Below are 25757 nucleotides of genomic sequence, written 5' to 3'. Positions count from 1 at the left end.
GACTCAAAGCCACTGAAGTCACTGTGAGTTTTTCCATATGCTCCGTGAGCTGTGATTCAGGCTCTTGCTAAGGTGGGGAGAAGCATGTATGCGTTTTTCAGGGAAAAGCAAATACCGTCTGCAAAAGCTTCTGTTCAGCAAGAAATTCCAAAGCAAACTTTGGAGCAAATCTCTTCTGTGACATTAAGTTATGGTAATTTTAACATATTCCTTTGAATTTTAAAATAGAGTTACCATGTGCTCTGTAAACAGCTCAGCGTTTCCCAGCGGCAAGGAGAGAGGTGTTTGTGATTTTGGTACGAGTGATGGGGTTTCCACACACCCTCGGAGCGAGGGAGAAGGAGATCCTGGCGTGGTTTGTAGTACGGCAGCATCAGTAATGCGAGTGGGAACTCACTGAGGAGGAGCAGGAGAAGTTCTGCAGGGTCCTGCTTAGCACAAGACCCTGGGGGACACCTGCCACCTGCCAGAAGGGAGATGAAGCAGAAGTTCCTCTTATTTTACTGATTTTGAGGCCTCTCTCTAGCAGCAATGGTATGAAAGCACAAAAAAAGGAGAGAAAAGGAAAAAATTCTAAAGAGAATCAGGATTCAGTTTTCCAGTATTCTTGTCTCCTGCCTGGTGAAATGAAATATGAGCAGATCTGTTTCTCAGAGCTGAACAGGTCATAGAAATAGGGAGCAAGCCTAAACATTGTAGCAAACAGGGAAGAGACTGGGGGACTAAACATATCCATATACAATCCATGCTTATGGATTCTACATTTTCAAATTGTATTTAACACAAAATAAGAGCAAATAAACACTAGATGCAGTAAGTATGGTCATATATGGTCAGTAAAGGGCCATATAACAAACTTTTTCCTAAGATTTTGTGGAGAAGATTTTGTGTTTTAGTGATTAAACACTGGGCTCAGATTGAGAATGAGAGTTTCTGGGTGATATTTATCTTCAGATTTTGCCACATTTATGAATGGCTTTGTTTTGTTTTCTTTTTCAAATAGAAACATTTGTGTTACAAAAGAAAATTATTTTGACATCTAGTGTGAATAAATAAATTGCCTTTGTGCAAATTGGAATATTAACTTAAGAAAAAACACATTAAAAAGCCTCTTGAAGTTATTATATCAATCTTAAACTTAATAAGCCGTGAGAGAATGCATTCGAGATTTTACATTAACTTCTTCCACCCTTGAAAGCCGGAGAGCCATTTTTCCTTGCCCTTCAGTTTCCATCTCATTATGTTATTAATAATTAAACAACTGAAAAATAAAAGATCTGTTATTTCTGATGTAACGTCAATCCGTAGGTTTCTAATTAACCCAGCTTGCGAGTGTGGAAAAGCCATTCCTGCAGCAACTGTTGCTCCTTGCGGCAGATCTAACTCGCAGGAATAAAGTCAAATGGGTCTGTTGTATCAGAGCTGCTGAATTGCTGCTTAGTGCAAAGGCTGGATCTAAACCCGTGGCGCTGGAGCATCTCCTGCCTTCCCGGTCCCTGTGTCCGCCCTGGATGCAGCCTGGCTCCCAGGAGATGCCTCCTGTCCTGAGCTGTTGGAAAACCAGAGCTCATCCATGCCATGAGATCCAGCCATGCCCCCAGCCCGGCTGTGAGGATTGGGATCCAGGCTGCCCTGCAAGGCACTGGGATTGGAGGTCTGGAGTAGCACGGATGTGGGGTTCTGGCCTTGGAGGGCACCCAAGCCTTGGAGCTCTGCAGATGAGACAAACAGCAGAGGATGTGGAAGCAATGGGAGGGGAAAAAAGTGCTTCAGGTCACAGAAGGGGCCCGTGGTGGCGTCAAAAGTGGAACACACAGATTTGGGAAACCTACTTGTGCCTGTTTCCAGGCCTGGGCTGTCTTAGCAGCTATTTTCTAACACTTCAGAAAACCTCCTGTGATTTGTGGGCAGAGGATTTGCTGGAGGTGTATTTCATCTCATGATCCTGCAAACACTTGTTGGAGTAACTTAACCCACGCGAAGAATCCCCTCTGCACAGATTTGAGCATCAGGTTCTCAAATTATAGCTCCACATGCTCCAAGTGCTTCTGACTCAGATCATCCCAGTTCATGGAAAATATCCCTAGAAACTCTTTCCAGATTGATAAATATCCTCTTTCAGAGTCTTTTTTATTTTTTTTTAATGTTGCCTGGCAAATAACTGCAAAGACAGCTGTGTATGTAGGGCAAGGCTACAAACGGTCTTCAAAGATCTTGAACTCTGGCGGCTAGAGCGATACTGAGGCTCCTCCTGTGGGGATTGTGGAGAAATACAAATGATTAAAGTACTGGAAGCAACTTGAAAGAATGGCTGAGAAGCAGGAGGAATAATGGTTAAGGATTAAAGCCTTAGGAATGAATCACATAATGGCAGCGCCAACAGTATAAAATAAAGTCAGTGTCTGCACTTCCCTGGCTACAGAACTTCAGAAGTTGCTGCTCTGTTTCAGGGTTACCTTTCTGCTCTGTGTTGTTCATTGAAGCATCGCTAGGACCTGCCATCAGTGGTGGCATCTCTAGGGGCTAACGGGCAGCTTCCAGGGTTAATGTATGGTCTGTCCAGGATGAAGGTGGTCCTGGGTGCTTTTTTATTAGGCAAGCAAGACAGAGCAAGTCTATGTTGCCTTCCAAAAAACCTGCACGTGGTCTCTCTGCTGAGGTTCAAGGTGATTCCTGCCACCTCCTCTGAGAGTGAAACGCGGTCTCTCTTCCCGACAAGAACACACTGTGTTGTCACCAGCTTTCCTAGCTCCTAGGTCTCACTTCCCTCTGGTCCAAGGGTGGCTTTGCACTGTTCTCAGTGAGGCTCTGCAAAATTGACCTATGTTCCCCGAAAATCCATCTTGCATATTTTACTGTGCAGCGGCCATGTATTGAATGCAAAGGAGTGGGTTTGATGTGAAGCAAGAAATATGTATTATTTTTAACAGTGACACCATGAAGAGGTAGGAACCCAAGTGCTGAGGGCAAGGGAAGTAGCTCTGCATGGCCAAAAAGCCCAAGCACATTGATTTATCTGTTGGTTAAAGCCCAATAATGGCCATGGTGACCCTGTTCCACCTGTGGATTGATACAGTGGGTTTTCTCATGACAGCGAAATTAAAAATCTGCTCTAGCCTAGTAAAATGTCTCAGAGGCTGTTCTGCTTCGTGGTGTAAGCACGGCTGGGCATCACGTTGTGATGATAATATAATTTGGTAGAGATGGGATTGAACAAGTCCATCCCATCGGACCCTGCCTGCACTTCTGTTTGTTAGGGAGTTCAGATCCAGGAATGAGAACATGCAAGAGGACATCTGCACAGAGAGGCAGATGAGGAGCGAATGCAAAGAGGGACTCGAACATCTGCAGTTAGACTTAACTGGAATATAAACACCAAAATCCAACGCTGCTGTTGTGGAGACCTTTCCTGGACTGCTGCAAACCTATTCTCCATATCTTCTGCATGAAACTGTTGGATAAAACACAGAAAAGGCAGCCCCGGTCCAACCATCACCCTTGGATAGGAAGTGCCTTAGTGCAGTTAGAATCTAGTGTCTAGATTCTGCATCTCCATCTCTGCTTTCCTCTTTTTCTTTTCTTTTGTGTTCTGAGTTTCCAAAGCCCTGGATGTAATTCTCTTTCAAAATGTATAAAATTATGGGGAAAAGTGGCTTGAGAAGCAAAGCAAATCAATTCCGTAGAAATGCAGCACACATTTCCATATTACTTTTATTTTTTTCCACTGAAGAAAGGATTTATGCACAAGGTTTTTTTCTTTTGTGGCAATGTCTTTATTCCACTTCACTGGTAAATGCTCTAAAAAAAATGCATACATAGCACTTGAAAAAATCCGAGTGCAAATGCCTCATTCAAGCCTTGTGGACAACCCATGTTTATGAAGTAATGGCAAAAAGCTCCAAAAATTTGAAATAACTGTATTTTGTATTCTCACAGCACCGACACTTCTTTGCTTTTATGCTCTGGGCTGGCCAGTTTAGTGCAGCACGAGCACTAGCAGCGGAAGTCAGGAACCCAAGAGACGAGTTTTAATTAGAAGGCAATCAAACCACCAGGTGGCTCCCTGATGTTTTAAATCACCACTTGGGCGAAATAAATTGACTTTTCTTGAAAACATTACCAGAGTAAATTTTAAACAGTGCCCCAAAGCTGAAACAGAAAGTAGTTCTGCATAGTTGTGAGAGTAATTTGTAGACTCTGAGGTATACATGGGAGTGTTTTATTTGTTTAATAAAAGGCATTGGCAGCTGAAGCACAAGTTGCTCTCGCAGTGTGCCCCGTGAGCTGTACTCAGTATGGCTTTTGTTTAAAAATATTTTTAATGCTTGGGTTTTGTTGCACCGAAGTATAAAAAAAGGCAAGAAATGAATTAATTCTTCCTGATTCTGAGGTTTAGTGTTGTGAGAGTTTTCAGTCTCCAGGGACATAGCAGGATACAGAAGAGGGGGTGTAAGGTATATTCTGAGCATCAGCAGCACCCTAAATCAGGAGCCCTGGGAAGGAGCACGGTGAGGCCTTGGAGCTCAGGCTCAGGAGCTCTGAAAATGTCCAACTTGCTCTCTCAAGACTTGCCAAAATCAATCTTTGTATATTTTTGAGGTTGGTTCAGTCCTCTTTTACCTGCCACTTGGGTTCTTTGCAGATGAGCAGTGATGACATCTTTCTGCCGAGTCCCATCCACTATTTGAGGGCCAGATGCAAAGCCCGTTTGCAACCAAGGGAGAAGGTGCCCGTAGACTGCAGCATTAGCTGTAGCTAATTTCCCTGCTCTTCTCAGTAGCAGTATCAAAATCTCCCATTTTGCCTTGGGTAGATGGTTGCTGGGCCACCATAGACCAGGTGCTGGGAGAGCTTCATACTACAGCCCAAGAACAGTAGTCCTGAGGGGCTGGATCTGATATTCAGGAAGGGACTGCCTGAAAGCATGAGGGGCTATGGGACAGTGGGGTCAGCTGCCATACGCTCCATTTTTTAATAGTTTCTGTGCCTGTAGCTAATTCAATGGCAAAAATCATGACTGCTGTTGAGCAGTGTGTCCAGATGAGGAGCCTGGTCTCCTGCTCCAAACTGCTCCCCCAGGGCAGCAGCATCGGTGGTGCAGTCCATGTGCGCACCCATTGCCTCTGCTGGGCAGCCCCTGTCCTGCAAGGAAAGCTGAGCCTTGGGAGTTGGCAGAATCACAGAGTCACAGGATGGCCGAGGTTGGAAGGGACCTCTAGAGACCACCCAGTCCAACCCCCTGCTCCAGCAGGGACACCCAGAGCACGTGGCACAGGGTGGCATCCAGGCGGGTTTGGAAGATCTCCAGAGAAGGAGACTCCACAGCCTCTCTGGGCAGCCTGTGCCAGGGCTCTGGCACCCTCACAGGAAAGAAGGTCTTCCTCACATGGAGATGGAACTGCCTGTGTTTCGACTTACACCCATTACCCCTCATCCTGTCACTGGCCATCACAGAGAAGAGCCCGGCTCCATCCTCCCTACAATCACCCCTCAGGTACCTGAACATGTTGATTTGTAATAAGGCAACGTGGTGGCCCCTCAGAAGAGGTGTCAGCCCAAGGCCTCACGCTCGGCTCGTTCGTGGCTGAGCTTTGGCATGGGGAGCGCTGCCCTCCCTGGGGGGAGCCTGGGCAGATCAACGCTCAGCGCTCGCAGGGTCATGTTGGACATGGGAGCTTGGGGCTGCACATTGCAGCACCCCAGCAGCAGTGAGATCGTAAAAATATCATCTCCGTTTTCCCAATAAATAATTTTAATCGAGCATTATACAAAGGTGCTTTTAACATACTGAAACAGACAGATGCAAACCATGCTTTAACAAGGGGGTTCCAGCCTAGCGTTTAACAGTTACAAGGAGGGGGGAACATTTGGCATTTCTGTTTTTCTAACCTCCTGAGAACGCAGCAGAAAGATTCCTCTTAATTGAACCCTTAAACTTTTAATGCAGTCCCTGGACTGATATACATTTGCCATATGTTTTACTTAGCCGTTAAATGGTTGACTAAGGCCTTTACTTGGCCTGTTAAACTGAATTGATGACATTTTAATATTGCACAGGGAATACCACAGCCAAATAGAAAACAGACATGTGTGGTGCTGCAGGGCTGAGATCGATCGATCCTGGCACTGGGCTGAGGAGCAGGAGCAGGGAGCTGAGCTGCAGAACCAGGAGCAGCATAAATAACATGGCAAGAGCTGAGGAGCATTTTCATCAGTGGCTTTGAGTGTTCATGCCTAGTTGTAACTCATTATTTAGACACTGTCTAAAAGCACTTTATAAATCATCTGTCTGAAATGTTTTTTCCATACTGTTCTTTAACAAATGGCTAAAGTCAATAGCTTCTTCCATCGCATAAATGCACCTGGTTTGCCTACTGCAGAGGCAAACTGTTTGCAAGACCTAGCTTGGTTTGGGAATATTTCAGGTGGTTACAGAAGATAGGGATTAAGATTACCATCTACTAAAAGCATGGCAGTATTAACAAATTTCTGAGAGGGAGGTGTTTGGATTCCTACAAAGGTTTAGGGAAGAATTGCCATTGGTTTTAATGGACCTTGTGATGTTCTCATCATTAAAGCAGTAACAGAGCTCCACCTTCCTGAGTGAATCTTGAGTTACATTCTGAGAAATGGAATTTTCGGAAGGAGTCATGGAAAGCACCGTGTGGGTTAGGACGTTTTTCCAAGGGTTGAGGATACTGGCTCGGAGCCTCCTTCTTCCAGCTGGAGCAGGGAGTTGATTCGTGTCCCCCACCGTGGGAGCTGTGCTCTTCCCTGCCCTGGAGCAGCAAGTTGGGCAACGCTGACCTGTTGGCAGTGCAGGAACCCGGGTTACCTGGAGTGTGGGTTAGACTGCACATGCCCCATTCGCTCTCAAGGCACCCGAGTCCCTTTTTTGATTCATCCTTTGATGACTTGCCCAAGATGTGTGGCAGAGCAAGGGTTAAACCCTGGTGTCCTGACTTGATGCTTTTGCCTTGCCCATGATTTCAGGTGTGCTGGGGAGTGTGATGGCCCTGCTCTTGTCACACCTCCCTGCCCACAGTCACCATCTGACTTAGGAGGAAGGACTGGGGGGGTTGTATGGTGGCACTTGCTCTGCGGGTATCAGATGCAATTACTGCAATAACAATATTCATTACTTTGCCAGTTCTAGTGCTGGTGAGACCTTGTTTGGAGGGTGTGCGTGTGCTGACAGGCAGCTGGACAGTGAGATGAGCACTCAGACCAGCTGCCTGTGGATATTTAACGTCTTAGCGCTTTGCTTTGAGCCCTTCATTAGGATCAGCGAGGTAACAATTTATTGGTTTGAATGCAGTGGCTTAGGGAGACTCCGTGACTCCCTCGCAGTGCAATGGGCACACTGCAATTTTTAAGTTTCCTCTTTTTCCAATCTCAGCAGTGCTCTTCTGCAGATAACCAGTTGCACGAGCATTTAAGCCTTAGCACCAGTATGCAGGCTTCAAGGTGCCAGGCTGTGACGGCTTGGCAGGAGCACAGGTCTCACCAAAGCTCTCGTGTGTTATATGCAAGTACAAGGCACAGACTCTTGAAAAACGAAAATAGCAGCATTCTTTTCCTAAGTACATCGGGTGTCTGGTCCCATGATGGTCAGATCTTGTCTATGCTGGAGAGTGACTAGAGAAACCTCTATAGATAAGTTCCCTGTAGATATGTTCTGTGCCAGAACAGAAGTCACTTTGCTCCAAACCAGTTGTTCTGCTTTAGGTGCTGCACCTCTCCATTGCCATGTCCTTCTTCAGAGTAGGGTCATACTGGCTGCAGCCTCGATTCCTTCCCAGGTCCAAAATTAACTCCTGCTGAGTAAAATCTGCTGCTGGAAGTCAGTTTAACACCACTGACGTGCATGGAGCTGCCCCGCTCAGGATTTGTCCCATGACTGCTCAGATGCTCATGCCAAATGTGCGAGGCTCTGTCTTTGTGCAGGGCTTGTGAGCTCTGCAGTCAAACTCTGTCTTTTTACATTTTTGCCTAGGAGTTTTTGCAGAGTGCTCTGACTGTTAGCAATGTAAACGGTGCAGCCCACGGGCACAGCGAGGCTTGTGCTTGCTAGATTATTGTATGGATTTGACCTTTGTTAGTGTTGGTTTGGGACCAGTTGGGAGGAGGAGGAGCTTTGATTTTAATTTTGACAAAACTGTATGTATAAGATATGCAAAAGGGGCTCAGGAGCCAAGATGGATGCTTAAAAACATTGGCAATGGATTGTAAAGGGAAGATTAAGGTTTTATTTTCCAAAGTCACGGCTGAATCCTTGCGTTTTATGAAAAGACGAGGTTGTGTGATCATGCCAGCAGGAATGCCAAGGGTGCTGTGAGATCCTGCGCTCCGAAATCCAGCGCTGTGCAGCCCAGGCAGCTCCCAGCGTTGCCCATGAAACGAGCCGCGCGGCTGCAGGGGGGCTCGGGCCAGCTGGGTGCCCGTGTCCTTGCCCAAAGGCATTCCCAAGGTGACCTCGACGAGGTGGGATGAGGTCCCAGGCCCTGTTTGGTGGCTCATGCCTTTTCCATGGCCAACCTTGCTCGTGGTCAACTAAGAGCGCTCTTGGACTCGCGTCCTCCTGGGGCTTCTCCTGATGCAGCGAGGCTGAGCATAGAGAGGCATTTCAACATTTGTGGTCTGAGGCTGGTGGCGTTTTACAGCTCGTGTTTAGTAACTGCTCAGGCCTCACTCATGAATGGGATTTTATAGGGCAGCTTAAGTATGAAAAATGAAACCCAGGGGGATTCTGTCCTTCTTTGTGCCCAAGGGGAGGAGGAATTGTGCATGAGGCAGAAGTGCACATTGCCTCAGCACATCAGGGGAGGCAGCAAGTTTTCTTGGCTGATGCTTTCGTGTCTGTAAATGTAATTAACTGTGTGTAAGTTTAGTTAGTTGCCATATCAGTTATGGTTTTGCTTTATCCAGCATCAGCATTGAGAGTCTGTTACGAACTCACCTGTAGAAAGATATTAGGAAACGACACAGTGATGGTAACACAAAGTCCTAAAATATCGAATGTGAACTCCGTGTATCCTCGAAGGCGTTGATTAGGTCTGCTGTCTTGGAGACAGAATTATTATGGACCTACTGGTGTTGATTAACAAGACTTAACTTTCTGTTAAAGATTTAACTGGAGATTTTTGTTTTCCATGCAAGGCAGCTGCGTAGTGTGTTCGAATGGGTGACAGCTTTGGAGTGATAGTATATGAACAGATATTTAAAAGCTCTCTCAAGGCCATGGGACAGTCCCAGTAAAACTAGCCTGTCTGGAAGTTGGCCAGCCTGGATTCTTGAGACACAGGAGCAAATAACTACCTTTTTTTTAAAAAAAAAATAACACACAGAGAAAATCTTCCCTCTTAGCTGGAGCCCTCACTGTTAGTGCGAACATGTGTCTGTTTTCATCTGTGTGATTAGGTTCTTGGAAAATCGCCCCCATGATGAATTGATGATTTCCATTCCAAACATCTTAATGGCCTGGACTAAATCAGCCACCGGTATGGCCATAATTGAAGAACTGCTAAAATAAGCCTGGGAGCACATTTGGTGTTTGTGGGATGTTCTGGAACCTCTCTCTTTGGTGCAAAACACTCCTGCTTTATCTTTCATCAAATAGCTTCCCTCCAGGAGAGGGATTTTACTCTCTCCCAAGGCATTGAATTCTGCTGATGCACAGAATAAAACCAGAAGATCTGTTGATCAAATATGTGGCTGTGGCACCTGGTTGAGGTCTGTAGTGCCAGGCAGCCAACACAGCCTGCTGGCAGGACTGTCCTTTCTGCACTTTTTGAGCCCAGATAGTTTCACTCAATCATTTCCCAGCATTTTCAGAGTTATCCTTTCCACTGGCCACTTTTGCCTTGTGTTCCTTGGGCTACTGGCAACAACTCATGGTCAAAGACTCATCTAGAAAGTCTTCCCAGGGTAGTTAACTAAGAACAGAAATCACAGCAGCTCTGGTTGTCTTGGTGGGTCATTCACCCCACTTATAGAGAATATCCTTTGGAGAAATTCCTTTGGAGAATATCATCAATTAAAATCAGGTGCTTCATTTTTTTTTTGAGAGAGAGAGAGGCAGAGAAAATATGTCTCTTCTGTACATTATAAATGTTCCCTTGGGGCCGTGAGCGAGTATCTGTGCTGCTCACCCTCCAGCCAAACAAAAATGAACGTGTTGGTCCTCCTGGGCCCCGTCGTGCCTTATCTGTGTGTAGAGCCCCGCTTGGGAATGAGCTGCTCCTAATGGGAATAGGCAGCTGGTGTTTCCCAGGGTGGCAGCCAGGTCTTCCCTAAGCCTGAAATGCCATTTGTGAGTGTCACTGCTCATCTGTCAGGGACACGCAAGCAACAGCATCAATATCGTGTTGGCGGGAGATGCTGGTGGAGGAGTGACCCTGGGCAGCTGCTGTCCTAGTCCTAGGGACCGTAGCTTGGATGAAGAGCAGCAGGAAGAGCCTGGGAAGGGATACAAGCAGGACAGCCTCCCTGGAAAGCAGCGAATTGCCAGCTGGTGGGGGACAAGGGGAAGGACACACTGGCAGCATAGCGTAGCCCTAGGGCAGAGAAGGACCTGCAGACCTTTCAGCCTTGATACTCTATGTGCTAGTTCCTAATGCTCATCCCAGCTGCTAGACCTCATCCCTGGTGGCTGGGGATGCTCCTTGCAGAGCATTTCCTCACCAAACTCTTACAGAGACAAAGAAAAAGTCACCAGCATCTGTGAAGATGGTCCCCTGCACACAACTGAAGAAAAATGGATGATTTGAATGATAAAATTGATAGGATTCCGTGAGAAGGAAGTCCGTGGATGGACACTCTGAGGAGTGCTTGGCATCACAGCTTGCAGCGAGGTTGGAGCAATGACATCTAGGCCAGCATGTCTGCCACAAATTGCTTTGGAAAGCTTTGATGTGCTTGTGTCTGCAGCTCGTCCTCACTCAACACAACTTGCATCCACTGTCTCCTGTTTGGTGACAACTGGGCAAGAGATTAATCAAGTGGCATATGATCCTGAGCTTTCCAGATTCAATTGCTATTTCTCCTGCTTCTTTCAATGACATTGCCAGTGAGCTTGCAGCTCCAGCAGAAACTGAATTTACTGTCTGAGGATGCAGCATTGCTCTGAACAGTCACATAAATTTTATTTAACTGAGGCTGCATCTGAGCTATGGGAATTCAGTTTGGTGTCTCTCTGCACCACTTAGAATGGAAGAAATTCATTTTCCACTGTGAGAAATTGGGATGTTTTGATTAAATAGCAGTGATATAAATATCATGGAAAGATCGTGAGTTCTAATACAAAATAGGACTGAATGAATGGTGTTCAGAAGAGAGAGTGGAAATTAGAGACTCTCTATTCTATTAGATTATATCTGATTCAATATTGAAATACAGATGCTTGGCAAAGGTCCATATCCTGTTCAGGAATGGCCAAAACATTATTGATGCATATGTAGTGATGATACTTATGTGGTAATTTAAATGCCAAATAGAGGACCAGAAATGTGCCTCCGTACATATGCACACAGCTTCTCAGAGACACTTCATAGAGCCTAGGAAAGTTGCTGGAGAATACCATTTTTTTGGAAAGAAATATCAGACAGAAACAGAAGAAAAAAAAGGTGTTTCCCAAAATCTAAACCAGGTAATGTGGCCTTAATGGGGTTAAAGAGTCTGCAGTCAGTGTAGAAAGGGATCCTGTGGCAGGACATTGAAAATTATCATTGAAAGGTAAGTTAATGTAATTACTTGTTGCATGTTAATTATCCACTCGACAAAACAGAGCAAGGGATTGCTGACATTTTCAGAGTCAAGGTTGGATACTCTTATAAATGATAGTCTTTTTGTTCAGCCAGGAAGCATGTATATGAGGCAGAAATTGTATGGTCTTTGGTCTGTCTGAGGTCAGATTAGATTATCGTAATTGCTTTAAAATCTATGAGTCTGTCAGTTTTGATTTTAAACAAGTGAATCAAAACACTCCTTAATGTAGGTATGCACATTCGGGCTAGAGCTGGGTGAATAATCCAGTATATAATTTGATGAGCATGAATATAAGAGCATGAACATTGTATCATTGGGTCAGACCAGAGAGTCATCTACCCCAGAACTGGTAAAATCTGAACCCGTTTTCTGCTAATTACATTAGCCCCTCATGTTTGGTGTGAAATAGTTCCTTATTTTTCCTTTATACATCCTCCAAATTTTCCACGATTCTGTAGAGCTCTATTGCATCTCTTCTGTCATCCTCACCTTTCAAGCTGGTGAGACCTCGTAAATTTAATCTTTTTTTTTTTCACAGAGATGCTCTCTGCTCCAGCTTGTTTTTCTTTCCTGCACCCCTTCAGTTTGACTACACTTTTTCATGATGGGGTAATGCAAGAATCTTCAGAACTTTTTTCATTAAGGTCATATAGTTGGGATTTGTCCAAACAACCGTATAGGTGGACATTTCTGCTCCTCATGTCCTCAATAGCAGCATTGCACCCTAGAAACGCCTCCTGCCTTGTGTGCTGGATGGAGGAACCCAGGCAGAGAGCTCACACAGAGGTGCTCATCTGCAGAGCTGCAAGATTTGGTGCAATAAATTTGGTCAAAACACTAAAGGCATTGGCATGCCATGGCTTTTTATAGTAGCAAATGATTTTCTTCATTGCATTCATATTTTTCCAAACCTTCTTCTTGCTTTTTCATGGTCACAGAATTTGGGGAACCCTTCTGGATTGATCCAGAGTTTCTGTCCTGATTGTAATACTATACCTCTTAAAATTGTGCATGTGCAGTCGAATAGAGCTTTCTTAGTATTATTTCAGTTGCTCACAGATTTCTTAAGAAGGGCTTCATTATAAGGAACTAAAATGTTTTGATTTTTAATTGATTCTGTGTCAGTTTCTTCACACTTATTTTTTCAAAGTTGCAGAACACATTGAATTAAGTGTTTTATGTATATATTGTTGTGACAGCTTGGTAAAATAGGATACCTTTATCATTTAGAGCTATGCTTGTCAGTTTGGTTTTGATACTGAGTTTCCTATGTATTATTTCTACCCACTGCTTGGACAACTTAAGCTTTGTTACAACTTATCTTGGCCAGCTAACACCATTTCTTTCTTTGGTTCAAAATAAATTTTCCGCTGTTGGTTTAGTCTGTAGGCATTATACATCCTATAGAAACACTTAAAAATAAATATATAAATAAAGATATTATGTGAGATGCAAGTGATACAAGGGCTTCAGACCTCTTTGCACTGACGTGTCCCTTAATATTTTCTTAACATTGGCTGGTTTTACAAAGACTTCTGTCTGCAAACTTACTCAGAGGAAAACATGTGGAAATCAGAATCAGAAAGAGCAATAAACACGCAAAGGCAAATTTCTATTATTGTTATTCAAGTAAAAGCTGGGTTGTTTATCTCCAGCTGAGGGTGACTTTACTATATTTTTCTTTGTGCCTTTTAGATAGCAAGACAATTCTTATTACTGTCTTCATTTTATATTTCATAATTGTTTACCTTACATTGCATGATTTACAGCATCCTTTTTCAGTTACATCAGTTTCCATTATTTTTAGTTCTGTTCTTCCTAGTTAATTTTGGCAGGACACTGAGGTTGGTTTCCAATGGAAAACAAGTCAAAAGGAAAACAGAACTCAACCTATTCCTGCTGAAATCTGACCTACTTTTAAATTACTGTCAGGTGAGGAACCTCCTCCAGATTTTAACTCCCCATTTATTTTACGGAGAGCTCAGAGAATATGACAGCAGTTGGGAAATATATTGTTCCAGCCCTGAGATGCTGGAAAATGTGTTTTGTGTGGTGGTTTTTCTACAGAGCTCTGCTCTTCTGTTTTGCAGAAGCAAAGTGAGAAAGATTGAGACAACAAAGTCATATATATATATCTATATATATATGATCTGCGTAGATGTAGGTGAGTGGCCTGCTAGTATCTGAAGGACTGTCAGAAGCTGCCAGTCAGTAGGGTTGAGTCATAGGAGATGCAGGAAAAAAAATCTTTTCATTTGGTTGTTACCAAGGCTGTTAACACCAGCCTTCTTGAATCAGGGGAAATTTGGAATACAATTCTGGATATTTTAATATTGCATAAAAATTTGGAAAAAGACAAGGTAGCATAGGCCTCAGAAAATCACAGACCTCAAAAGGGTGTTGTGGTAAGGAGTCTGCGAAGGAAAATGTTGTCTCCAAAGATCTGAACTGCCAAATTGCATCACATCCCGACAGAGCAAGTGTGAACTAAGGTTTCCAGAGACCTATGGTCTTGTCCCAGTGGAAACGAAAGCCTGTCCTCCAAAGCCCAGCCTCACTACAGCTGCTCAGCAAATGTCATATAAACCTTTTCATGCAGGGAAAAAGCTGTTCTGTTTTGCTCAGTTTGGTTCTGAGAGAGACCAAATCATTTTTGCCCAAAATTTACAAAAACAAAAAACCTTTCAGGGTGCCATTGCCCCCACTATCATTTCCAAATGAATGCTGATAGCATTACTGGAAACAACAAGGCACTGGGTCTGACAAGGAAAAGTGCAGGGGAAATTTACTGGTAAGTGTTGCCACGGGCAGGGTCTCTGCTACGGCCACCATCCCAGCGGTGCCAAAAGACCAAGGGACTGTCAGCCCCTGGAATAAATCACTGAGCAAAATCAAAGCCCTTGCTGCTTTGAGCAGTGCTATCGAAGGAGAAGGTGCTAACAGTCCTCTCTGTGGCATGTACACACCTGTATTTTAGAAAAATGAGCCCAAAGCAGCCCTGCACTTAGGCCTTTGGTGGCCTAGCACCACATATTTACGACGCCATCAGATTTTAAGGTTAGTGATTTAAGGCTACCATGACAAGGAAAGTCCGTGACTAGTTCGAGCTAAATATTTTATGATGTGCTGGAAATGAGAAAGCCAGTGCAATTTTCTGAGATGTATACTGAATAAGGCAGGTCTCTGTAGGACATACAGTATTTTTATGGTAATATATGTCCTTCCCCCATTAACATCTTAAATTATTGGCACAAGGAGAATTTTAATCACCTACTTATATTCAGCAGAGGTCAGGCTAGATGATCATAATGTTCCTTTCTGGGTCTAAAATCTATTAATCTGTTTACTCCTTTTCTTGCGCGTTACGTAGTTTGAACAATGAGATGAGGGGAGCCAATTTTTCTTTCCTTTTGAATTGTGAACTAGTCGGGTTCATTTTCTGGTTCTCATGCATTTTCACAATGCAGAGGAAGTTTGAAGACAAACAGAAACCCCCTCCATTAAAAACAAAATAATTTTTTAAAATGGAAATATTTGTATTAATAAGAATTCCTTCATTATAGAAAATGAACAGGCAAAGCCTCAGCTTCACAGGAACAGTCCCTTTGGTCTTTCTTATCTCACCTCACACTTCCAGCTTGGTGCCCTGGGGGCTGCAGGACACGTTGCGGCTGGTTTATCAGACCTGTTCAGTACGTGAGTTTGTCCTAGTTAAGACACATGGACTTGACCCCACGTCCATTGAAGTTAGTGTGTTTGTTTCTCATTAGCTTAAAACATTCTCCGTTTCACTTTATAATGAAAAGGAACATGGAGATTTAATGTTTTAAGGATGGCTCCATTAGCCGAGCTCCTTTAGTGCTGGAGGATCCACCATCCTTGTGTTGTTTTTGTGCTGTTTTTTGGGGCTCCCCTTCTCCTGGGTTTTGAATGCCTCTTGGGTAACTTTGTCTCGTCCCTTCTAGCAAGGCTGAGCCGATATGTTCATCATGAGGTTGCCACCAGGTGGGCAACAGCCTTTGCTCTAGACTCTCCACCATGACTCTACTTGAAAACCACACATCTTACATGCCACGAGCATGTCAGCAAACCATCAGCAAAGGTTTATTCCAGGGTCCAGCTCCCAGCAGGGCAAGTGCTTCCAATGCTCTTTTACTTGACCAGACTTTGAAACCAACTGCCAATAGCTAATGCCTGCCCTGCTCTTGCCATCAGCAGAGCTAAAACTCTTCTAAAACAGAGGTCTGTAGCAATGGGATATGGGAGAAAACCACAAGCATTTCACTTCTGATCAGCAAACTGCTCACACCTATTGAGTAATACTCATGTTTTACCTATTGCATATACTGACCTGAGATCCCATGTGCTCCAGATTTCTGAAATCAGCCCACTTTCCATTTGACATCCCAAATCTTTGGATTTAAACAGCACTGACAGGTTAGGGACGTCTCCACATTTCTGCTCAGTTTCGTTGAGCACACCCTGATGGTGCTTTGCTGACTTGTCCCTCACTTGAATCATGGCTTGAAACTACAGTCAAGTGTCAGTCAAGCATCTGATTGGTATGTACAAGTACCTGAGGGGAGAGTGTAGGGAGGATGGGGCCAAACTCTTCTCCATGGTGGCCAGTGACAGGACAAGGGGTAATGGGTACAAGTTGAAACACAGGCAGTTCCACCTCCATGTGAGGAAGAACTTCTTTCCTGTGAGGGTGCCAGAGCCCTGGAACAGGCTGCCCAGAGAGGCTGTGGAGTCTCCTTCTCTGGAGATCTTCCAAACCCGCCTGGATGCCACCCTGTGCCACGTGCTCTGGGTGTCCCTGCTGGAGCAGGGGGTTGGACTGGGTGGTCTCTAGAGGTCCCTGCCAATCTCAGCCATCCTATGATTTTGTGTGATTCTGCCAGGTGAACTTCTCAGCCTGGGCAGCTATTTCCTACAGCTCGCAAGCTGAGTAGCTTTGCATAAATCCTCTGCTGATGAGTTCATCAGCAAGACTATTGATAAAAAGCAATTAAATTGTCAAGTGGTAAACAATCCAGAGCAGTCCTGGCCTGCACGCCAAAGGAGACAGAAAGGAAAAAATCAACATGTTGCCAAATGGCAAAGAAGGCAGGAGCGGTATGTCAAAGCATGTTATTTTTCAAACTACTAAAAAAAGCTCCTTTTTCTGTTTCTTGTGGAAAGGTTCTTAGCCTTACCAGCAATGGAGGATGCGTGGGGGAATGAATGAGAGGATTTATCTCTACACCCAGATGATACCAACAAGAGAGAGAAAGGGAAGGAATGCACTGCTTGAGAAAAAAAAAAGTTCATTTTACTTAATTCTCCCCTACCTCTAACAGGAGTTGTTTTTGTTGGTCAGTTTGGCTTTTTGGCAGTGAACTTGATGGTGAAAAGAGTTTGCCTAAATTGAATATCTATCTCCTCATCTGCCCGTAATTTACATGTGTAAACTTGGAATTACAGAAATGTGGAAATTTTGTAGTGATAACCTTGCAACTAGCCCTTGAATATATTGTGTTTCTGGACTGCAAAAAGACTGCAATTGTCCTGTGGTTCAGTGGTTCCACTTCAATGTGCTCAACTGGGGTTTTAAGTGAAAAAGGAGGTTTCTCAAGTTGTATCACTCACCCTGCTCCCTCCCTGTGCACTGAGCTGGCTCTTCTGGCTGCTGTGCCATGGTCAAGACCAACTTCAGACACATGGACAACGTCTCTGCCATGAATTAAGAACTCAGATGCTCTCCCGCAACTGGACAAGGTGATATCTTGCTCCAGGTACAGCGCTGTGCCATGGCAGCTGACACTGTCTTTGGGCATTATATGGGAAGAGCATTCCCAAGGATGGTGTGGTTGAGTTGACCCTGTTCGGGAAGGGAAGAGCCAGGTGGACACAGGCTGCTCTGTCCTGGCCCAGATCATTACTAAAGTAGGTATCACTCAGATGCCACGTTGCAGAACATCCTCAGGAGCTGAACCCTGGCCGTGAAACTTGTCTGCAAAGTGGGACCTTATGGGTGAGCTAGTGAGAATATTTAATGTAAATCCCATGTACCTTAACATATACACAGTCATATACACTGTGAAGTAGGTCCTTCAGCTCTCTGCATCTCCAACACTGAGTCAGCAGGTGGCTGCAAGCTAGTGACTGCTGCTCCTGAGTCCTTGATTTAAGGTTTTGCTTCATGCAAAGGGTTCAAAATACATTGTCTGTGATGAAAGAAAATTGTAAATGGGTTTAGCCTGGGGATGGTAGATACACAGAAGTAAATTTGTGTAGAAAAACGCTTGTAATTAAAGGTTGACGTGCAGAGGGAAGGGAAAGGAAGGGAAGTTTGTCATTTTAGTGAAAAAAATGTGTATGGAATTATACTCTCTGGGAACGTGGAAGGAGAGAGTCCTTGTGTAGGAAAGCACATGATGTAAATGGGTATCTATAAAACATCTCTTGACTATATCCAGAGGAACTATGTGAAATTGCAGAACAGCACGCACCAAGATTTCATAGGGAAATGTGCTGTATACAGTCAGGCTAATTACTGCGTGGGCTCAATTTTCAGTACAATCAATCCATGGGAAACAAAAGGGCCACAGGGGAAATAGGAAAAGACAGTGAGCTAATACAAGCCAGATTCAATAAATCTATATCTACCTTCTGCAAAGGACCAGGAGGATTCTCTGCTCTTGCTTGTCAGGGCCCAGGGAGCAGCATTGGATATGGAGGCAATCAGAGATCTGAGGGACTTGCAGCAACACTCGCTTCCATGTTTCCCTGCTCAGTCTGCACCCTCACTCAGTATATATAATGCAAAATAATCTGCGTCTATGTAGCTAGGTTTTCTGCATAGTTTAAGAGTGTCACCTTAGAGCAGGCTTCAATGTGATGGAGCTTCTTCAAGGACAGCCTTGGCCTCCTCCCATTGTAGCAGAGCTCCAGGCTCTCCTCTCTGCTGGGGCACGAGGACCTTTCTCTCGTTTTACCAACACAACTACATGAACAAGTCTCACTCGGTGCTGACAACAGTGGACATCAGCCCCGAGACCATTGGGATGGCCAGGGGCCTTGAGCTTCATCAGAGCTGGATTAAGCTTGGATCACCAAGCTGAACTTCATGGAAGGTTTGATTGTTGTCCCACTGGAAATGGGAAGATGTTTTATGTTCAATACAGTGCTGTTGGGATTGAGCCCTGGGTAAATGTCTCCTTCGCTGCATAGTTTGTTTAACACCAGCATTTTGGCAGACCATTCGGTTTGTTTGCCTAGCACTTAATGCATGGATTATCCAGTTTAAGGCTTTCCTTCCCAGATTTCTTTGCAGTTTCCAAATTGAATGTGTTCATTTTCAGTGGCAGCCTTCTCTTTCATTCAGGCTCCAAACTTTGCTAGGAGGTGACTTCATGGCATTATTCAAGCTGATTATTGCTTGCAGTGACTGCAACTGAATTACTTATATTTATATAACAGCAAGCTCCAAGTCCATATATATTTAATGACTGTAATCATTTATTATTTTCCCTTTATTAGTTTTTTTAAGGTTTTACTGTGCCATTTATGATATGCTAAGTGGTGGAACTTGCTGAAAAAATATATCACCTTCATTTTATTTTTTAATAGGTTTTGCTTGTTAAAATGGAAATCTTTTATTTACCCTAGTAGGGCAGTTTTTTTGCTGACAGTTTTATTATTTCAGTTACTCAAAATTTCTTTCCTCTTTTGTTTCCCCAAATAAGGCCTCCAGAGATTTTAATGTGTCCATATTTATTTAAGATTGGGTTCAGAACATATTACTTACACCAGTGCAGGACAAAAGCACAATATAGCAGACATTGAATAGTGGGATGTCAAGGTTTTGTTTTTTTTTTTTATTTCCTCTTTGAGTTGTTGAATATTTTCCCTACTTTTGTCATCTGGTGATTAATTTTGCTCATAATCTGTGCTCTCTCATTAATAACTGTCTTCTCTTAGTGCCAATCAGAGCTTAAGTAAAGACTCATACAAGTTTGCAGTTATTAGCAGATGAACGTATATGGGGGAACCCTGAACGTATTTAAAACTGCCCTTGCCCAACATGAGGTGACAAAGTCCTTCAAAGAACTCATAGCAGTAGTTACCATCTGCACTTCACTCAAAGAGGGGGGAAAAGGGAAAGGAAAAGTGCTGTTGGGAGCTGAGGACCTCAGAAACCCCAGTGGGCAATGACTGACCTAATTTGCCTGTACAGGTAGAGTGGGAGAACAGGGACACGGGTGATGGTCATCCTGGCTCCTGCTGGTGTAGAGTTGTGATTTCTGCTGGTTCTAGTGAGTCTTTGGCCACTATCTGATGTGGGATGGATTTTTTTTTTCCCCATGATAGCATGAAAATCTCTGGTTTTGCTTCTTTACATTTCCCTTTGCTCTTCTTCTGGTCTCTAAGGTACATATAGCCTTTCTCCCCCAGCTAATTCTGACCAGTCCTCGGTCTCTGAGAAGACCCAAGTCCAAATGCCCGTTGAGCCTCGGGACTCTCGGTGGACGTGTGCTTGGACTGCATGAGGCCACCTGGGCACCCTGCCAAGAGTTATGAAGCAAGTCTTCACCATGTGTGTCCCGTTGTGTTTTCCAGGGTGTCCGGGGGAGAGCTTTTCGACCGCATCGTCGAGAAGGGCTTCTACACGGAGAAGGACGCGAGCACCCTGATACGCCAGGTGCTGGACGCCGTCTACTACCTGCACAGGATGGGCATCGTGCACAGGGACCTCAAGGTACGGCCGCTGCTTCCCGTGCTTCTGGTGCCAGTGAGGGCCCTAGCTATGGCAATCCGAATCCTGGAACTCCAGCCTTCCTTGGGACTAGCTGTTTCAGCAAGGATTTATCACAAGAAGGGTATTTTGAAAGAATTTTCCACCATAGTTTATTTAACTGACAACTTTTGCAAGCAGCTCTGCTACAATTGGGGGAATTTAGCAAACATGATGCAAGGAAAAAGGTCCCACCTGAAGACATGAAACATTACATCCTGACAAGCAGCTTTTCCCAGCTGAGATATAAGTGTTTATTGCTGTAAAGTGTCTTGCAGATTTGCAGTGCTATATTTACTTTTACTTAATAATAATTACTTAATAATAATAAATCGTGTGGGAAGGTGAAATCATTTCATATTTTGCCATTTGGTCCAGTGTATTTTTGAACACTTTCTACAGCAAAGATGCTTTTAGCAAATGTGTGCTAGTGTGATTTTTAGGTAATTGTTCTTTTAGCTGTACTGAGTTATCACATCAACAGTTCTCCACCTTTCTGGAAAAAAAAAGCCTTATCTTTATCCTTTTATCTTTAGCTCTCACTAAGATAAGCAGACAGGTCTGAATTTTATAATATGCTCAGCTAAACGTTCCCATCCTTAGGTATCTTAAATAATAAATAATAAATTAACAGAAAGCATTAGAAAAATGTACAAATGTCAAAATAAAAGAGTGGGTTCAGTTCCTGGACTCATTAATTCTACCAAAAGTTAGTGACAGAAATTAAGAACTCAGTGAATAAAATTACATCTTTGGTTTTGGTTTGCAGGGGTGCTCCAAACAGGAGTCTTCAATTATTCTCAAATAACAATTTTGTCAGTTGCAAGCCACAAGTCTATTTTATTTTTCACCTTTTAAATGTAATTTTGCATAAAATGCATTTTTAATTATTTGCATTTTTAATGCAGTCTAGTATGTTTGTGGGCTTTTTTTGGCAAATTCTGCTAGTAATGGTTGTGGTGACTGGAATGTAACCTCATGGTTTGTCTTACCATTGATGAAAAATTGGAGTGTTGAGAGATACTATTTGTTTTCTTTTTATCTCATCCCAAATTAGTGTTGATATAAAAATGCTTGTTGGAGTAAAGCAATAAATTACAGCGTTGTTCAAAAATGTGAGCCAAAACTGAGCCTGTTACAAGTGTAGCCGTCAGCTCTACACACTTTTAAGATGGAGCAGTGCCCATTAGCGACCCTTCGGGGCAAGCACACACAGCTTCTTTTTGCTAAAGCTTCAGTGTAGTCATTTACTTTTGCTGTTTTTTGAGTCCAAATCTGTTTTTTTTTGCAATACAGGGGTGATTCCGACAGGATTGTTCTTTTTCCACACCTGCCTCTTCCAAGTGGCTTACCTCAATCCTGGACCCCTCTAAACGTAACGACAACTGGGTGATCTGTGCTGGGCAAGAAGCCTGTGTAGACCTGCCAAAAGTAGAAATACCCCAAAATAATCTGGGTTAGGCACATTTTTTAGGCAAGTCTGCTGAAGGGCAAGATGTGCTGATGCCTGCAGATGATTCTTCCTCCTCGGCATTTTACAACTTAGCTGTAAAACTCTCCAATAATCAGTTCTCCATAAGGAGACATGATTAGTCTTTTAACTTCTGCAGTCTCCACATGCAGACTGCATTTCCTGTTCCTTTCCTGATCTTATTCTGCCTTATGTGAAATTATTGTCTTTTTTCTTATAATTCCACACCACTTCAGTGGTATTTTATCTTGATCAGCTTTCTCACACATTCAGTTTGGAGGAAATTTTTCTTTTTTTCTGCCACTGTAGATTTAGGAAGGCAGTCCAAGGCCCTACATGGTCTGAACTATCTTTATTCTGTGAAGGAATGCTGTAGCTCTCACTTTAAAACTGCTTAATCTTATTAAAATTTCCCACAATAAAATCTGAAATCTGATGATTGGCTGCCAAATACTTTCAGAGTTTATTTAAGGACATGGTGAATTTAGATCAAGCAAGCCTCCTTCTCCAGCAGTGTTCTGAGGCACAGACTAGTTCTTCTCTTTCTTTCTTTTTGTCTGAAAGTGTGTGTTGGTGTCATATCTGCCGTTAAAATGACTCATAAGATATGGAGTTTGAGGCTCTCCTGCTGTGAGTTTCTGTTAGATAAACATACCACGATGGCAAAAGAATGAGGGAATGATAAGGCTCTTTATGATCTCAAAACATCAAGATAAGTGCAAGATTTGAACCGTAACTCCCCAGAATGAAACAAGGGGAAAGAATCCACTCTGTAAAAACACAACCTTTGAAATACATTTAAAAATTAATAACTGTAATTATGCATTCTTCAGACAGCAGGTTAATGCTTGGTGTGGTTAGGAAAAGTAGATCCCTGCTTCAGGTCTGTGGACACAGCAGAAGACAATGACAGATAGCAGCAGATGAAGCCCAGTGAAGTCCTGTACTTACAAAATAATTGAGCGGCTTGAGCAACTGCACTTGAGACATAGCTGTCTACTGAATGCTTTTGAATTAACCAGATAATTAATAAAATGTGGCATTGCTCTTATTTCGTTCTGGTTTAAATGGGTGACTTCCTTTGCATTGCTAAGCATGAGTACATGGGTGACCTGAGATGAGTCAGTAGAATGATTAGCAAAAAGCACCTTTCCCATAATACTGACTCCACCAAAGTGGATGGGTACCAGAGCTGGTGCAGCACAAGGAGCTTCTCTTTAGCTCTGTAGTCTTGAAATGCTGCCAGCTTTTAAAACCGGCCGTGAGGAGTGGGAAATTCAGTAAGAGTGTTAATGGAAGTTCAGTCCTGTTTGTTGTAATTAATCCAAAGCAGTGCTAGTGTGCAAGGCTAAGAACTATCTAACTAACCAGGCAAAATGAGAGCCCAAGAAAACACATGGAGTAATTTCAGGGACAATCGTAATGAAGCAGTCAGGTGAAATTTAGGACCTAGCTGTAAATCAGGAGGCACAATGTATATGTGGGGTGATGTACATTAGTGAAAACGAGGAGTAGCTCTACCAAAGGGAGTCAGTGGCATAAAACTGATTCATGTGGTGCCTGAAACAGTGTCAGCATTATAAAGACGAGTTAAAGCACTGGACTTATGAGGTGTCTCGAGAAGATATGTAAGGAGAACAACTCTCTTGAGTTCTTTAGCCACAGCTCCAGGTAAAAAGGGAACCTCTGAGTAGCATGGAAAGGATGTCGCTCCCCTGTTGCTTCTTCACCCCAGGCAGAAGTTTATCATGAAGGCCCCCATGGTGCTACAAGTGGTAGCCTCACAGCTCTTGTGTCAAATGTGCCTCTTCAGCCTGTTTTCTCCCCTTAAAACCTCAGGGCTCTGCAAATGCTGAAATTCAGGCCACCCAATGGCACTGGTTATGTTTTGCTCTCCAGTCTCACCATGAGGGTGGAAATACCTGAGGGAAAAATGCATAAACAGTTGAAGGAAACCGAAAAATGAGCCCAATGCCCTCAGCTGTGCTACAAGGGAGAGTGCCAACTGATGTTAACCAATGTCCCTGACTTCAGTAGCATTGCTCCTCCTTCAAAATCCAAGCCTGGATTTGACCCAAGGAATTTAATGATGTTGCAAAGCTGCCTCATATCCTTTCCTGGAAACCTATGGCTGGAACCCATAACAGATTGGTAGACAAATTCTGTTGAATTTGTGTAGACATTTCTACCAGCTTCTGGGCAAAAACTCTTTTCCAGGGTTATGTTGAAATGTTGGTTATCCATCACTGTTCCGTGCAGAGGGCCCAAGGTCTGGGTCATGCCGTGGAACAGGAGGAGCTGGGATGTTAAGCAGGCAGCAGCCCTGTGGAGTGTGTTCCCTCAGCAAGAGATTTTGCCATATAGCAGTAGCTTATTGGAAACATATGTATTGAGGATTAGCAAGTGCTGTAGCGGATTGGCATCCAAAGACTGGTTGGGCTCTTAAACCAGACTGACAACAGTGCAAGTTCGTGGGGCTTTGTGGAGTGACTCTTGTTTTCAATCAACATAAACAAGTCACTGTTGTCAGCATTTTTTCCTAATCAGCTCTAGCTAAAACATCCTTGCTGTAACTCTGTTGACTTTAAAGGCATTTCCTCTCTCGTAATATTTATTTCCAATGGAAAAGATGTAAAAATTCTCTAACACCTAGTAGTTCTCTTTTCCTTTTTCTTTTCTCTTTTTTAACTACCGCTTAGCCCCAAGTGCAACTTTATAGGAAGAGCTGAGTAGACTACCTGGATTTGCCATTTTCCCTGCCTTCTAATAAATCCCTCTGTTTTACTGCTATGAAGTTGTATGTTGAAGACTCCTCAGGAATAGGGGATAAGTCTTACTTAGGGGGACTGAATGTTGTTAGCATATGATGTATTTGAGAATTACATTAAACACAAAGCAGCGGCCAGCAAATGTTCCTGCACTTCCATACTCAAGACTCACTATGCTCTTTCTTCCCTCTAGCCTGAGAATCTGCTTTACTATAGCCAGGATGAGGAATCAAAAATCATGATCAGTGATTTTGGGCTGTCAAAGATGGAGGGTAAAGGAGACGTCATGTCCACAGCCTGCGGGACTCCTGGATATGTTGGTAAGTTGTTTGGTTATACAAACCAGCTGCTGTTCCCTGCTGCAGCGTAAAAACAGAGTAAAACGAAAGCAGTAAAGGGAATGGTAGTTGTTTTCTAGTATGCATAAGACTTTTCAGATGTTAGTTTAGAACTAGAGGTTGTGAGAAGTTTACGGTGTTGTCTTGTGTGCTCTTCTCCTTTAGGTCCCAATCCTGCAATTCCTGAACTTCGCTGGAACTTTGCCAGCTCAGGGATTGTGGGATTAGGTTTGATGATTTTATCTTTTGCAAAATTAGTTTTCTTAAAGACTATACCTGCGATTAAATTAGAAATACAAGAAGAGTATGCAAATTCATCTATTCTGCAAGTACTTAAAATACCAAGATGTTTTACCTAACATATTTACCTGGGATATTATTTTAATAGTAAAGGATTTTATTTCCAGGATTCACCCGATAGAAGACAGTAAAATGAAAGAGCTGCATTCATTCTCCAGCAGTCCTCTGTTACAATTGCATCAAGTTACTGACTCCTAAAATATAAGTGTGTAAAGGTTCTTTAGATCCCTGAGTCCTCCATGCCAGCAGCAAATTGCTTCTTGGCACATATTGCCAGGAATTTTGCTCGTCACAGTTGTGATTGTGCAAGGATGCTGATTTGCACAGCATTTGCC

At 43.4% G+C, this 25757-nt stretch overlaps 1 protein-coding gene across 1 annotated transcript in view; it reads left to right on the top strand.

Moving 5' to 3' along the window:
- Positions 1 to 25757, top strand: part of CAMK1D (calcium/calmodulin dependent protein kinase ID) — a 184941-nt gene that overhangs the window by 125264 nt on the left and 33920 nt on the right. The window contains exons 4-5 of the mRNA XM_088526310.1: positions 20371 to 20509; positions 24978 to 25104. Of these exons, the coding sequence (XP_088382436.1) occupies positions 20371 to 20509; positions 24978 to 25104 (266 nt within the window). The remainder of the gene's footprint in view (positions 1 to 20370; positions 20510 to 24977; positions 25105 to 25757) is intronic.

This window comes from Tinamus guttatus, unplaced genomic scaffold (assembly GCF_059628265.1).
Source record: "Tinamus guttatus ecotype Peru unplaced genomic scaffold, ASM5962826v1 Tinamus_guttatus_pri_ptg000245l, whole genome shotgun sequence".
NCBI lineage: Eukaryota > Metazoa > Chordata > Aves > Tinamiformes > Tinamidae > Tinamus > Tinamus guttatus.
Note: the sequence above shows the minus strand (reverse complement) of the source record. Positions and strands in the feature narration are given on the sequence as shown.